The 16,593-nt window shown below is 38.4% G+C and overlaps 1 protein-coding gene across 6 annotated transcripts in view; it reads left to right on the top strand.

The window, feature by feature from the left end:
* The window catches only part of ANO6 (anoctamin 6), a 128,067-nt gene that overhangs the window by 44,302 nt on the left and 67,172 nt on the right, over nt 1-16,593 (top strand). For all 6 annotated transcript variants that reach the window (XR_007905930.1, XM_051795779.1, XM_051795780.1 and 3 more), the window contains exons 5-15: nt 620-898; nt 1,245-1,358; nt 3,182-3,297; nt 3,725-3,859; nt 5,157-5,262; nt 6,482-6,542; nt 9,873-10,018; nt 11,492-11,569; nt 13,027-13,252; nt 14,161-14,330; nt 14,884-14,981. Coding sequence is in view for 5 of the 6 variants with exons in the window: in XM_051795779.1 (XP_051651739.1) it covers nt 620-898; nt 1,245-1,358; nt 3,182-3,297; nt 3,725-3,859; nt 5,157-5,262; nt 6,482-6,542; nt 9,873-10,018; nt 11,492-11,569; nt 13,027-13,252; nt 14,161-14,330; nt 14,884-14,981 (1,529 nt within the window). In the remaining variant the exon portion in view is untranslated. The remainder of the gene's footprint in view (nt 1-619; nt 899-1,244; nt 1,359-3,181; nt 3,298-3,724; nt 3,860-5,156; nt 5,263-6,481; nt 6,543-9,872; nt 10,019-11,491; nt 11,570-13,026; nt 13,253-14,160; nt 14,331-14,883; nt 14,982-16,593) is intronic.

Below are 16,593 nucleotides of genomic sequence, written 5' to 3'. Positions count from 1 at the left end.
CTAATGCAGGGCAGAAATAGGAAGTCTACAGGCCATGACTACAAGAGGCAGGAGTGGCTGTCAGGTTTCCCATTGTGTACTAGTGCTGGTTTGGGCAGGCCACTGGGAGCAAATGTGCCCCGTGCTGTCTTTTTCAGCAGACTCATCTGATTTCCCTTTCCATTCTCCATATGAAGCTTGAAATTCTTGTTGCCCAGGAGCATCCCATGGGTGCCTAGCCTGTTCCCATCAAGTCACATCACTCTAGGGTTGTACTTGAGCTCCTGGGAAGTCGCTGACAGCTCCAGAGCCACAGCTGCCCTGTCCAGCTACTCCTAATGACCCTGTATGGGGGAAATGTTGTTAAACTTTAATTGCTTTGTAAAATACTTTGCAGAGATGTAAGCACTAAGGGGACATTTGACTGGTTTCTGATATACTTTTATATGCATGAGTGTTTCCACCTCATGCCAGCGCTTTTACAGAACCTAATGATATATTTGCTAAGATGGACAATGAATGCGACTTTGAGTAGGTCATTGGTGAGCTGCAGAAAGAAAATTCTATATAGTTCAAGAATTGTTATGTAAATTTCTTTGCTTTCATTTTCTTACATATTTTCAATATTCTTTCATCTCAGGTTTTGGATGAGAAACTTATTTTTGTGAAAGTGCATGCACCTTGGGAAGTGCTGTGCACATATGCCGAGGTTATGCACATCAAATTGCCTCTGCAACACAATGACCTGAAAACCCGAGACTCAGCTTTCAACTGGTTTAGTAGATTCTTCAAAGTGGACGAAAATATCATCAAACCTGAGCAAGAGTTTTTCACTGCCCCTTTTCAAAAGGAACATTTGACAAACTTTTATATCCATGACAAAGACACATTTTTCAATCCTGCAACCAGAAGCCGAATTGTAAGTCCATGGAGTATTTTTAGCATTTAGTCTAAAAATGAAACTATTCCTTTAATCAAATCAATGTAATTACCTTCATTAAAACATCCTGAAAAATTGAAAATGTTTGAGAAGCAATAGTCCCGTGTTATTATTAAATAACCTAGACAATCCAGAAGAAAACGTTCCTTACGTTTGTTCCTTTTCTGTTCCACCTAAATTTAAAGGAGGGATTAGAATAATATGTTTACCTATGCAATTAATTTTGTCTACAGTGCTTACCCTTTGCTAACTTGACTGTATGTTGAGACAGTTATAGCTGTGTGTGATTACTTTCAGATTCCAAAAAATATTTTATAAATTTCAGGTTCATTTTATCCTGTCCCGTGTGGAATATGCAACCAAAAATAATGTGAAAAAGTTTGGCATTAACAAATTACTGGACACTGGAATCTACAAAGCAGCATTTCCCCTTCATGATGTAAGTCCAGTGTTTTTAACTAAAATGCACTTTGAAACAGGGGTATGAACTGTATCTGAGGGGTTTATATCAAAAGATACAAGTCTTATTCCTTGACTGGTTATTATATCCACATAGAAGAATAAGACATGGTTTGAATGAAGAGATTTTCTTCCAAGGCACTGTTAGTTAAAAATGTAGTTCTAAAACTGAAAAACAATATATTTCACTTGAGAGTTGTTAAATTTGTATTCTCTGGGGGGCGTTCAGTAAAGTGCCTGACTTGAGTGATGGGTCCCATGACACACTGTATCTATCAGTTCTAAATCAATTTTAACACTTTCCCTTTCATTAATATCCAGTTTTTCAGTATTAAAATTCCAATCAAATATCAACATTGTTGATAAAGATGTAGACTACAAATCTCATCTTAGAATATGTGAAAGTCTTGCAGAGTGAGAAACATTCCCACAGTTCCCAAACAGTGCAGGGAGACTCAGGTTTCTGCAGGAAAACTCTGCCCAGCCAGTCCAGTGCCTCTGATGTCAGTGTCCTGCAGAGAGAAGCTGCACTGGTTTGAATTTCACCTTGCAATAATAACAAATGCAGCTTTTGTAGCTACACTTCTGAAACTTTTTAAGTTACATAATGTAAAGAAGAAAGTTATACTGAAAATTCTTTTGTATACCAAGGCTAGCAATAGCACAGCAATAGGAGAAAGGAAGAAGGAGAAAAAAATCAGATTTCAGAGTATTTGACTAAGGAAAAGCTCCATGTGAAGCTGTAAATGCAACACAGTGTGCAAAGACTGTGAGCTGATTTTCTGCATTCTATTACATACCCACACCCCCACACCTCCTCTGCATCAGAGCCACCATTCTGGGTCCAAGGTGTGTTGTGTCGAGGAGACATTGAGAACATGAGAGGTCATTAACTCCTGCAGCAGCTTAGACTTGTCTTAAAATATTCAGGAGGCCTCCAAGGATTTCAAAGAAATCTTTAGGCAGAATCAAGACAAATCATGTTTCTTGTAAGTAAATAAAGCTTTACGGGATAGAGTTAATATAATCTGTGACTATCCATTTTCAAGGTTTCTTTTTAAAGATTTAAAACCTGTCTTGCAGGCTATTCCTCTCATAGCATGGGGAATTCAGACTCAGTATGACTAATAATTAATGACTGTCTTTTTGTACAATTAAAATTATGTATCTCAGCTGCACTGAAAATCAAAAGTAGCCTGTAGATTTCTACAAACATTGCGTCACAGAGATAGAATGGAAAATACTCTCAAATAAAGTAGGTTTTATTGAAATAGCTTTTTAAATAGCCTAGTAAAAACGACAAGGATTATCTCCATGTAAACTCTCTTTTAAATTTAAAACAGAGACTGGAGACCCTGGATTTGTCCCACAGACTTTCCCGCCTGCACTCTAATACAGTATTATTTTGAAACAAAGCAAGCTAGCATGTTAAAGTTAGTTAAAATACATTTTAATTCAGCCCTGTTCTCTAATTAGATTGGATCCTTTTTTGTTTTCTATTCCTAAGTGCCAAGATGCTGACATGTGCTTAGATTTAAGTTCATGACAAGTCTCTGTTATTTACAGCTCACATATGTACAGTGTTAGTTTTAGTATTCAGTATCTTTCTGACAACGTTCTGTCCTGAATCCTGGTGCATTCTCAGAGCTGCCTTCCTGCTCCTTTTCCTGCCTTGCAGTGAGACTGGTCTAAAAGGCTATTCTGGCTTCATGGCATAGGGATTGTCTGTCTCACAGAGACGAGAGCTGAGCTGTGCTGGTTGGATTAGTGCTATCTTTTTCTCATGCTCTTTTTGTTTTGCAGTCTAATTTTAAGCACCTCTCAACCGATCCCAACTGCCCAAATGAACGATATCTTCTTTACAGAGAATGGGCTCATCCTAAAAACATCTTCAAACTGCAACCCCTGGATTTCATTAGGTTTGTGTGACTGGGCCTGGACTAATGCAGAAATTTACGTAACGGGTCTGGTTTTGGGGGTGTCAAAGAGACATAGGTCAATTTTGAGGGATGATACATACACCCAGATCAGCTCATGCATAGGAGCATACTTTGAGCTTGCTTTCATGATAAGGCAATTCATGAAAAGTCAACCACTTAAATTTTTTGTTTGCGGGGTATGATCTTTCTCTCTTTTTTCTTTTTTTTTGTCATTTCTATCCTCTTACAAAAGCATAGAAGTGGTGATAAAAATACCCAGCAGTAATACTGCTGCAATCCCAAAGTTCAAACCAGAGGAATATGACAATATGGGTTGGCACAAAATGTATGAAATGAAGAGCCATTTGAAACAGAAATGTGAATTTACTTGCATTTCAGAAAAAAACCCCCTCTTTCCCCTCCACAGGAAATACTATGGAGAGAAAATTGGCATCTACTTTGCGTGGCTGGGCTTTTATACCAATATGCTGACTGTGGCTGCGGTTGTAGGAGTTGGCTGTTTTCTTTATGGGTGCCTGACAAAGGACAACTGCACATGGAGGTACATCAGGCCTGTTTTAATATCACATGCAATTTTGCTCAAGCCTGTACAGAGGAGGACTGGAGAGGGTTTGCAAGACACTGCACAATAAAAGAGACTAAATTAAAGGGCCTGAGATCAACTAACATTGTGGATTTGAAGGTAAAGGTATAAAATATGAGATAAGAAGAGTAACAGATGTTAAGGGACCATTACAGTGATAGACATCTGGGAGTTTGTTATTTCATCATTTTTTATATTTTCTGCTAGGTTCACCACACCTAGTGTAGAAACATGAAGAAAAGAGTGACAATCGGAAGTCGATACAAATTGCCATAACACATAATTTTCACTGTGGTAATCCTTAAAGGAGATATCCAAAGATCTTGATTATTTCCTTCCTCTATTTTGGGAGAATAGAATAACTACACAGGGGCCTTCAGCTGCCCAGGATACATTGGGAGGCAAGGCACACAGATTCCCTCATCAGAACACAACAAAATTAATCCGTAATTAATCCATGGCAAAATGACTCAGGAAAAAAAATGATCAGGCGTCATTGTGTCAAATGGTCTATAGGCCGTCACGCTGTATACCACCTCCTGGGAGGATGTTCATAACCCATGCTAAAGGGCTGTTCCAGAGCTCCACTCCTGTGGCAAATTTATACACATTCAGCCTTTAGCCAGTATTATAATTTAGTTAAGCAGCTTGTCTCTCCTCCCTCGTGTTTACCCCCCAGTGTATGTGTAGAAAGCATTCATGTTACCTTTCAGCCACCACCATATTAGGGTAGCACGTATTAGTTAGATGGCAACTCTTTTGCCATCTCTTAGGAGACAGATCTGCCATTCCTTGAATCATCTTGGCAGCTCCCCTCTGCACAATTTCCAGTCTGATCCTCTTTGAAGACCACAGGGTAGCCCTTTGGCTCTGCAGCTATTCCTTGTTCTGGTAGGCAGTGTTCCTCTTCCTTCTCCCCTCAGGTTTGCTACAATAGGATTGAGCGTGCAACTGTGGGTTCCCTAGTGAAGAGTGTGAGATCTTTGAAGAGCTGTTTTATTTTTAATGTGGGCAGTTTTGAGAATTACCACCATGTACAAGGGATGGAAATTATTTTCCTCCTATGTCATCCATTTTTGAGATGAGGACTAAGAATGGATATGTGTTGCCAGGGTGAGGGGTGGGGGTGGAATTCTTGAGAGCAAATCACTAGTAAATTACTTCTTAATTCCCTGAGATTATTGCACTGACCTCATGTGAGAAAAAGGACTAAAGAATTTAGTGTTGGTGAGTGACTGACTAGTTTTGTTTTTAGCCAAGAAGTATGTGATCCCAACATAGGAGGTAATATCATAATGTGCCCTCAGTGTGATAAAGTATGTACCTACTGGAACCTCACCATCACTTGTGAATCATCCAAGGTAACTACATTTATAGCTTATAGACATGATATTGAACTTTACTTGTACTTTCTCTAGTACTACATATTGTTGTTCCTCCACTAATGTCTGACAGAATCACTAGAAATTTGCAAATAGTTGTTCCTTTTGATACAGTGACAACTTTGAAAAGTAAACCCAGCAACATTAATTGCTCCAATTTGATCTAAAATGAAATTTATTTTTTTTAATGTCACCTAGGTGCTGGTTATTTGATATGGGACTAAAGTGTTATTTTAATTGAAAATTGGTTTCATTTGGAGGTGCTTCTTCCTTTTGGGGGAGAGAAAGATTCAGTTACTAAAGCCATGATTCAGTAGCTCTGAATCAGTTTTGCTAAGGAAATGTTTAAAAATTGTTTTGGCATTTCTAAATTCTACCCCCTCCCTCCACAAAGAAGTTACCTGGACCTGTGCCTTGAATGTGATCTGTGTTGTTAAGGAGATGGGTGCAAGGAGAGGCTGGTGTTGGCCATGACAGAGGCTGTGACGCAGCCATGTCCTGTTGGCTGTGACACAGCCAGAGTCTTCCTCTTTGTTCCTGCCTAGAGAAACCTGACTTTCTTTCTCCATTACCGTGTCTCACTAATGTTAGCCTTTTGTCATTCCTCTCCATAGATTCAGCCCCAAAACTGTGATTTTTCAGCTATGCATCAAAAATATTTTGCCCAGCTTTAATGGGCACACCGAAAGGGTAAAAGAAATAAGAATGCAGGGAAAAGGCTATGATGGAAAAATGAAAAAGGCAAATTGTGACTAAAGAGGTATCTCATCAGAATGTGTTTTTACTAACTTATTTGTTTTCCTGCTTATGAGAACCAGATGTGTGCACTGCCTTTTTGTGGCTGTATTAAAAATACATAACTCTATACTGAGTTCCCAGACCAGAAGCACTGTTTTTACTCTTCCTATGCAACAGATGGAAGGAGTTTGATAGCACACCATTTTACTATCCTTCTTACTGTATATTTGGCTTATATTTTAAATTCTAAGCTTTGCATTTAATTTCCTTAATTTATGGAAGGATGATGTAGATGGACAGAAGTTGAGGAAACACTATCAATACAGATTGTTTATGAAACTACATAAAAGCTAAAAATCAACATGTTCAGTTGGCAGCTTCTCTTCTAGGTCAGTGTAGAAAAATAAAAATGGTCAATTATATTTTAAGCCTTTTTTTTCACCTTTTCCATGTTTTCCAGAAACTCTGTATATTTGATAGCTTTGGAACACTGGTATTTGCAGTATTTATGGGGATATGGGGTAAGTCAATTTCAACAACTGTGGTTTGTTATCTAATTTTGGCCATGCCTCCAGCATCAGCCAAGAAAACATGCATGAATTTGCAATGACTTCATTTTCTAGCACTTAGGAATTTACTGGTAAGTAGTTCCGTAGAAAATATGCACAGGAACTGTTTTTTAGCATCATAGGAAAACAGAAAAATTGTTGACTTAAAAGTTGGTCTTCAGCATCTGTTTGGTTTTGTTTCACTTGGAGAAAAGTCTGAGAGAAGTGGTTACCTCTGCCTCATGTTCATCCAGCAGGAGCCAGCCACATGCTTAAGTATATTTGTCAGAGAAGCTGGGTATTTTTCCAAAGAGTTTTGGAGCTGCCTGTGCTATTAAGAGCTGTGTGACTACACAAGGCAATTGAAAAATAGTAATTTATTGTATTTCCCAGGAATTTTTTGTTCCCGTCTTTATTTAAGAAGCTGATTGTAAAAAGTGTGGTAGTTACGAGCACTACACTTGTCTTTTAGCAGCTAAAATGTATCTGAAACCAGGATGCTTCCCACAGCTGAAACCATTTGGTACAGTATTCAAGGTATTAGACAAGGTTTATTTTCCTGGAAACATATAGCAGCTTTGTTAACTAGCTTTTATTGCACAGTCTTATCCAGTAACTACAAAACTAAGTTGAACATTAGCAGTGTATACAGGGTAGTATAGAGAAAATAACTCATGTAATATTTTGAAGTTATATACAGGCTGACAAGAATATACAATTTGCTTTCTTTCTAAAATGCGCTGTATTTTTATTTCCCTAGGATGACCTAAAGTGCTTCAAAATAACTCTTGCTTTAAAGAAATGTAAGATGAAATGTATAATTTCAAAGATAATTTTTCTTTCAAAACATATGCTAAAATCAAAATACCAGCAGGAAATTCACTAAATAAAAAGTTATTAGAAGTTTGATACCAATGTAATCTACCCTGTCATGTCAATAGTTAATTTATTTGCAATTTTGTTTTTAATTAAAATTGTGTTGCCTATTTTGAAGAATGGTTCCAAGAGCAATAATTACGAAGTTAAGCTTCATGACTATAGTGATGGCTGCAAGGTCTATTAGTATTCTTGTTGTAAGCCCACTATATAAAGAGGTGAATCATAACACAGAAATTCAGCCAAAATTGTACTGAATCCAAATGACCCATGGTCCTGGTGCAATTCCAGCTGTAATTTTCGTCTTGCTCTAATACTTTTGTAGACCTTCTGGTCCAAAACAATTAAAATAATATTAGACTTTTAGATATATTATTGTATCATTATCATCAATACACTTCTAATAATTGCAGTTTTGTGTGCGTATGTGTGTGTGTATTCCCTTCAAAAATTTTAAAGCACTATAAAACACCAGAGAATTTGGCCTGAGGAATTAGCCCTCTGTACATTAATGCTCTGCCAATTCTTCTGTGATGATATGACTGGCAAAGGTCATGAAAAAGAGGCAGCTTCCACTTCACTTGCTGCCCTCCTTGGATCCCGTCCCTGAGCAAGATCAGTTAAACCAATATTCTCTGATGGAGGCATTTCTTTTCAGACCTTGGTGACACAGCTTCAGAGGCAGAATACCTGGGCCATACTGAGTGGCAGTGTTGAGGGATACACAAAAGAGGGCACCACAAATTAGCAGCATGAGGTGGAATTAATGCTCTGATCTGATTCTGAAACATCATTTGTTTCCACCGTTAAAGCAATGTTGCTTCAAAATAAAAGGAAAACGTCAAATTCAGCAGCAGCTCCTTTCCTACTCTGAAAGACACAACTTGGCAAGTAGAAATTGTCTTTGTATCAGGGCTGGGAGAGCTGTTCCTGTGTTATATGCCCTTCTTTCACTGTTAGCACATGAGGCTATCATAACAGAAGAAGTCCCTGCACTTCTGGGCTCTCCAGTAGCAGCTGAATTTGCAGCTGGAGCAAATTACTATAGCCTGTAGTATCCTGTGCTTTGGGCTGGGCAGCAGTTAGAGGTTTATAAAAGACTAATATCCTTGCTCTGCAGGAGAAAGCAGATGAGATCCTCTGGTCCACTGCTAGAAATGTCCTTGCAGGTTCTATTAATCATAAAATAGATGAAAAGTCCTTATGAAAGAGGCCCCCGAATAGCCAGGGGAGCAGGGTTTCCTGGGGTTTTGCCAGTGTGCAATGCCAAGGTCATCTCACAGCCCAGCCCATAGATTTTCCTGGGTTTTAAATATTTCAGTTTGGGGATTATCAACCACACCTGATTTTGGACATAACCTTTAATGTTTGGACTTGTAACTGCGTACCATTAAGGTTTCATCATTCAGGATGAGGGGGCCAACCTAATTTAAAAAAAAACTATTTTAAGGTTAATTAGTCCCAGACAATGAGAGTAATGAGTGCAGTGTTGGTATACTAACTCCTCCTGGAACCAATACTTCAGAGCCACACCGCTCATTTAATCTGAGGATGAGCTGTCTTCAGTAATGAAGCATCCAGGTGTACTGGGGAGCGTGGTACTGACACCCATCATCCTGAGCTCCTCCCAGCCTTACCAGCTGGGTTTATTATTGCCTCTGCTGCCAGATCTGCCTAATGTTTTGAGACAAAGTAATGAGTTTGACTGGATTCATGTCTAGCCAGTACCACTGAGGCATCTGTGTACCTGGTCCCTCAGTGCTTCCAGTTGTAGGAGCACAGTCCAAGGAAACTGCTGGTCCAGCCCAGAGAGTTTCTAAGCTCCATGCCGTGCAAAAGAGCTGCAGTCCCTTCAGATTCATGCTATCAGAGGAGGAAGGGCAGCTGTGTCTAAGCTGCTTTACCTGAACCATCCTTGGTTCTTGTAGTCTGCAAAGTGATAATTTGTCCGCACAAAAATCGCAGCTTGAATGAATATGAGCTCTTCCCTGTAATAATTTTTGGCATAGTAAGTTTTATTTTTCTCGAAGGCCTGCACTCTCCAGCATTTTGTCTTCACCTACTCAACCAAATTGCTTTCTTAAGCATCCCATGATAAACTTTTTTAAAAGCAATCTGTAATAGGAAATCCCAAGTGTTCGTATTCTAGCCTTAGGCAGAAAACAAATATATTAAAAAAGTGTATACACTCTTTAGCATGTGGTTATTACACCTCAGGTTTCTCTTATTAAAGTACACATATATCCAAAACCATAGTTGCATAAAGGAGTAGATCCAGTTGTTTTCACCATTGCATTAGCCAATAAGGGTTTTATTCCATGTCTGTGGAAGGCTGTGTGGAAAACTGAGCCACATGTTTTAGCCCAGGGGGTCAAGCAATGTCCAATACTCACATGGTATTGCTCATTTTGTCTGTCTTTTGGACAGTTACTTTGTTTTTGGAGTTTTGGAAGCGACGGCAGGCTGAACTGGAGTATGAGTGGGACACAGTTGAGTACTTGGAGCAAGAAGAACAAATTCGCCCGGAATATGAAGCTCGGTGCACTCATGTGGTAATGAATGAAATCACACAGGTAAGGAATACTTTGATAACTGGTGATGGTTACTGCAATAGATATGTTTGTGAGTGAACACTATGAAAATGGTGAATCTGGACTAGAACTCTGTAAATCAGCAGTACTTCAAGTTGACAAACTGGGCTGAAAATAGTGAACTTATAAAGTACAAATGCATGAGGAGGGAATTTGTACTGAATTGTAAGCACCTTAAAGTAGTTGCCTGCTTGAGGAACTTGCACTGCTGAGGTTCCTGTTATAAATAAGCAGAAGTAGGCATCTTCCCCAGCTTAAGAAACTAAGTCTACTTTATTAAATACCCCAAGAAATGATACAGTGTTCCTGCCAGAGCCCAAGATCATAGAACATTTGCTATCTTTGCCTATGAATGCATCAGGAAAAAAAGGTGAAATAGAGGGAAACATGTTCCATTGTTATATATCATGCCAGGACTTTTTTTAATCTGAGATGTTTCTGTTTGAGACATGTAGCTGGTGTTGCTGACTGCATGTGGATGCAATTATGATTAATAACAGAGATTAATAACTCGCAGAGACAAGGATAATTCTAATTTCAATGAAATAGGATTTGTATTTATGAGGATCTTAGTTTAGATCTCTATTTACTATACATTTTGAGTAGCTTTAGCTTCAGCAGCTCACTCAAGCTCAGCTTCACTTTTTACTGTTCTCTTTCAAGATATTACTCTGTTGTTTATCTGATCATTTGCATTGCTTTCACATTCCATCTGCATTATACTAGTGTTTATTAGAGGGCGCTTGAAAAGTTTCAAAATTAACTGCCTCAATTGAAACTATCCTATATAGGTGGTTTTTTTATATCTTGTACTATCAAAAAACTCATTCTGTTTAAAAGCTTATAAACCTATGCCACCTTGAATGTATGAAGTCATAGCTAGAAAGTTCCTTTCAGAGAGTTCAAAGAGTGAAGAATATGCTAAAGTATTTTATTTTGATCCTCAGAGATACTATAAAGATTATGAATTTTCACAGCACCACATTAGGTAGGCATTTTCCTTGGAGAAGCCATCCAATTGTTCCTACGGAATAAATTGAGAAATGCAGATATCAAGGACCAAAATTTTAGTACCTGCTCAATTAGTCATTGAAGTTTGAAAGATAATGACCTTGGATGCCATGATCAGCCAAGAAGGATGGATCCATTCAAAAGGACTATGCATCCTGTCATGGCTGAAGCCAGTAAGAGCTGAGGACACTCAGCCTGTATGGAAGTAATTTTTATCTTAGAATGGGTAGCAAGAAAAAGACATTTGTAATCAGGCAAGACTTCTGAAATCATGAATAAATGTTGAATTTCTAGGATAACAGAGCAGAAAAGGAAATAAAGCAAGATCCTTTTTTCCTTTTTTTTTTTTTGTGTCCTCAATATCATAAAGAGTTTAATTGGAACACAGAAAAAAATAGGAAGAAAAGACTGGGTGCATCCTTCATCTGTTTCTTTCTTTTACAGCAAGAAGAACATGTGCCATACACTTCCTGTGGGAAGTGCATACGGATGACTTTCTGTACAAGTGCCATCTTCTTCTGGGTAAAGTTCTTCTCTTACTCTTTCCCTTCATGAATTCACTTTTCTAGTAAGTGTCTAAAAAGTGATCCTCCTGAACTGAACAAAAAATGACAATGGAACAGGCTCAGTTGAATTTCCATCTGATGCATAAATCAAACCCATAAGGTATGGATCCACAAGGAGAAGGTAACTGTAGTCACCCAATACTCATTACCATACAGTATCAAAATATCCTGCAGCTGTAGCTTGTGAGTTATGCTTGTCGATGTGGTTCATTGGTTTTTCCCTCATTATTTTAAGGCAAATGGCTTTACATTTTGTGGGGGGGGGGAGTAAGGGAAAGACTTTGGTTTGTATGCTCTCCTCCCTGCTAGTTTCTATCCTTCTTGTTGCATCTGTGTGCTTCCATATTGTGTTTCATAGTCCATGGCCTCTTTCAGTTTTGTTTTTTTTCACTTAACCGAGCGGAGCTACGTGCTTTCTAATTTTCTAGAAATGCTGCTTTATTTACAACCAAACCTTGAAAGCTGTACAGTTACCCATGAAACAACACGTAACACAGTGAGCTGGCCCAGAGAGGTCGCCTTGAAAAGCTCTGTGTTTTAGCATCCTGCATGTCCTCCTCCTCTGTAGCACAAACAGCAGCTGAAAAAGACCTCATCCTAGGTGAGAAGAGATAGAGTGGTGTCTGGCAGCCCAGGAGAGCCTCAGTGTTGACACAGTTGAAACACAAAGGAAGGAATACTGACTTGCAATTGGATTTAAATGGGCAAGACTTCAGGTTGGAGGAGATATTTGGTCTGTGTTTATCATTTGTGTTACTGCACTCTTAGTGTGTGCAGGGTCAGGGGAGGTAGTTCATGATAGTTTGCTGAGATAGTGAAAAAAAGATACACAGCTCTGTGGACCTCAGACAATAATAGCTAGAGAATTATGAAGAAATAAAAGCAGGAGGAGAAGCAGAAAGAGATGACAAGCAAGATGGGGTGCATGAATCTTTATTACAACTCCTGCAGACCACATGACTTGGCTTAAAATTTGTCTATTCCTTTGAGAGGTCTGTAGTCTGTAATAGTATCACATGGAGGAGAATGTGCAGCCCCCTCCATAATCAGTGCAGACTTGCTAGTACATTTTGCTGTCCTGCCAATTGGTCAGTGTCAAAAGAGGGAGTTTTCTCCCATCACGTCTTAAGGTGTAAGATTTGATTACAGATATCATTATGCTCACATCAGTACAAACCTTGTTATTAGCCATAAAACAGACCATCTTTCCTGCAGATTGACTATGATGCGTGAAAAAAGGCTTCTCTTATGGATTCTCTGTTTATTGCCTCTATCTTATTTGACCATCCTCTTGCAATGGAACGACAGGCACAAAATTGCTTTCCTTTTGCCTATTGTAAAAAGTGTTTCAAACTCACATTTTCCTAAAGCCAGTGGTTGAACATTAACATATTTCTTGCATTCCCTTGGCAGATCCTTTTGATTATTGCTTCAGTTATTGGAATCATTGTCTACAGGCTCTCGGTTTTCCTGGTGTTCTCTGCAACATTGTCACAGCACCTTAGCGGAACCGAGGCGATCCGCAAGTACCTGACTCCACAGACAGCCACTTCAGTAACTGCTTCTGTCATCAGCTTTGTAGTCATTATGATTCTCAACATCATCTATGAAAAAGTGGCAATCCTGATTACCGACTTCGGTATGCAGCTGCTGTACCTCAGATAGAAACTTGGGGTAAAATAGCTAGAAAAAAATTAGCATATTTATATGTATAATAAGTGAAAACTTATGATAAATGAAAACCTGGACTACATATTTCAGAATTTTTCCCACCAAATCACACAGTACCACCCAGAAATTTTCCAATATAGATTTTCTTAATATTAAAGGAATATGATATTCAGCTCTTTGCCTGAAAAGTCCTTGTATAGGCAGCATGAAAGATCAATTGTTTACAGTTTTGTGCTTGTGAAACAGACAAAGCAAAGAAAATTACTATAACAACCAAGCTTTATGAAAAGAGATCAGAAGGCATAACACATTCAATTACATTAACTTTTGTTTATGGGGAAAATATCTATCTTGTAATAAGTGAAATAAGGTCACAGTTCCAAAGCTACATACCATTCTGATGTTATTAAACAGATAAACAGTCACAAATAATATTATTCTTTCTATCCAGTCCATCAACATTAAAGTAGCTATTTTACTTTAGATGTGTGAAGTAGTGCATTGTTTTAATATAATTTCATTTAATACTTTTTCATCAGTTCAAAGTGTTACATTTGCATCTTTCCTGAGTGTGCTGGATTTGGGTGCTTTTTTTTCCCCTGAGTTACCAGAATTTTTGCTGCTTCTTTTTCTTTATTGTTGGGGAACTAGTTCTTTCCTTTTTACAATCCACGTAGTTTTAGAATTAGCATAATGGTGTAGTATATTAGTATACATGAGGATTATGCACAATCTAATTTATAGTGCTCTCAGTCATATTAAGGAATACGAGGCATACAGATACTTTGCAGCTGAGACTCTAAAGCAGCTTGTAGGTTACTTGTAGGTTGGGGGGGGTTATTATTATTTTATTTATTTACTTTTCTTTCATTGCAGAACTTCCAAGGACACAGACCGATTATGAAAACAGTCTGACCACAAAGATGTTCTTGTTCCAATTTGTCAACTACTATTCTTCATGCTTCTACATAGCCTTCTTTAAGGGGAAATTTGTAGGTCACCCTGGAAATCCAGTTTATTGGCTGGGAAAGTATCGCAATGAAGAGGTAAGAATGTATAATTAGTCCAGGTATTCTTCTGCAGAGTGTATAACATGAAACGTAGTTACGCATATCTAACATAAGGGTTTAAAAGGTGACTGCCTTCCAAGCCAATTGCCTCCTCAGTAGCCCTTAGCATAGAATATGACACAAGACCAGCTGGGCTTTGAAATGTATTACCCAGAAATGTACATACCCAGAAAAACATATTTTACCATAGTCCTACAATCTGTGAATTGGCACACAGGAAGGGGAGAACATCAGTAGAAACATTCCTATTCTGCTGGTTGACCCTCACCTGGTGAAAGCACAGAGCTGCATGACTTCACCTGGTATTTCACTCTTTCAGTAGCGTCCTGTCAGCCTACCAAATGTGACTATATGTGGCCTGGAATTGGTTTTTGCATACCTTACTGGAAAGGTTTGCCTAGACAGTCTTCTTGGATTACTTTAAGAAATGTTAATATAATAAACCAGGAATGCATTATTTTAAATGTTTCATTCATGCCTGAAAAGTTACCCAATTTCAAAAGATTTTCATGTCTCTCCCAACCTTCAGTGTGATCCAGGTGGATGTCTTCTTGAGCTCACAACCCAGCTTGCCATCATAGTAGGAGGTAAAGCTATCTGGAACAATATTCAAGAAGTGCTTCTTCCGTAAGTTCAAACTACTAAGTAATCTGCTATTTCATATTTGAAAGATACTGTTTTCTTGATGCCTTCAGGGACTTGGTCACTGAGTTTGGTAAGTGCATATTGTAGTCAAAAAGAATAAGACATACTTCGGGGCCTTTTTAGACAATTTGGATATTTCGGTCTGTAGTCTGAGTCCTGTCTCTGTTGTTTTGACTGATTTTAGTTCTAATCAGAAATTCTTCCTTCCTCAGTAAGTCAAACTCAATGGGTTTCAGATTGAATATTTAAAACCGAGGCCATAGAAGCTCTGAAAATATTAAACTGAAGACTGTTGCTTAATATTGATTAGAATGATTTGTTGTTTTACATTGGGCTTTTAAAAGTCATGTATAAGTTACTAATTTAACTAATTTAGTTTTACAGTCATATTTGACATTCCTAATGCCTATACATTCTCTTTCATTTGAGTAGATCTCTAGATCTTTCATGTTTTAATGCAAGCAATAAGCAGAGTGCTAACCACGAATGCCCTCTATTTAATTTAGGTTAAGATACTATCAAGGATTCTGTTCCTTCTCCCATGACTTGTTCTTTATTTCGTGCTAATCAGTGAGTTTTATGTTGCTTGGAGTAGGGAGCTCCCAGTTTGCTCATACACTCCTGAATGCCATAGGCACCAGCCTATAAGCACAGCCTTCTGGCTGTGGTTCTTCCAAGCCCACAAATTGTCTTCCTTAGCTGCACAGTAACGCCACTACAAAGTGTGTCATAAATACTGTGTAGGGTTGAGACTAGGATGCTCTGTTGAGATACAGCACCTCCAGACCACAATGCTCTGTATACGCTGATGATTGTGGAGTAGACCTGTAGATCTGTAGACTCATCCTTGTTTTCAGCATCTTCTTTTACCTGAGAAAGGGTTCCCACACTGAGCACGCCTGCAGATGTGAGCTCCAGCCATAGACAATTGACTTCCCCATCTGTGTATAGGAAATATATTCATCTGACCGGAATTTTTAATTCACTTCCCAGGGTGACATTTACATGTTGAAATGCTGAGTACACCTTCTGGATCTAGTTCTTAGCTGCTCTCTCATTCTGTATATCTGCAAGTATAAAGAGAACAATTTTGGCTTTTTCTCTGTTGGTACACATTCGCCCCCAGCCCCTCTTTTTTTGCTGTGTGCCAAGTACTGGCACACATTGCCAAAGGAGGTTGTGCAGTCTCTATCATTAGAGATACTGAAAAGCCACCTGAACATGGTCCTGGGCAACTGGCTTTAGGTGGCCCTGCCTGCACAAGGCAGAGATGCCTTCCAACCTCAATTATTCTGTGATTCTGTGAATTCTGTGATCAGAAAGAATTAATCTGTCTAGCCACCATCCTACATTTAACTTGATTTTTTGTTACCTTGAATTTTATGTGATCATTTTCCTGTACAACTTAAGTATAAATCACTATGGTGCTGATATATCGCTCCTTTACACTTTTATTTATGGTTTGTAAATAACCACTTTTAGGATAAGGCAACCAAAGATTATACTCATGTTCGAAGGAAGTTTTCAGTAGTTCAGAAATAACTAAATCCTTTGTTTAAAGCTGTAACAGCAGAAATGTCATTTTTTTTTCATT

This window comes from Manacus candei, unplaced genomic scaffold (assembly GCF_025592945.1).
Source record: "Manacus candei isolate 608988 ecotype Guabito, Panama unplaced genomic scaffold, ASM2559294v1 h1tg000043l, whole genome shotgun sequence".
NCBI lineage: Eukaryota > Metazoa > Chordata > Aves > Passeriformes > Pipridae > Manacus > Manacus candei.
Note: the sequence above shows the minus strand (reverse complement) of the source record. Positions and strands in the feature narration are given on the sequence as shown.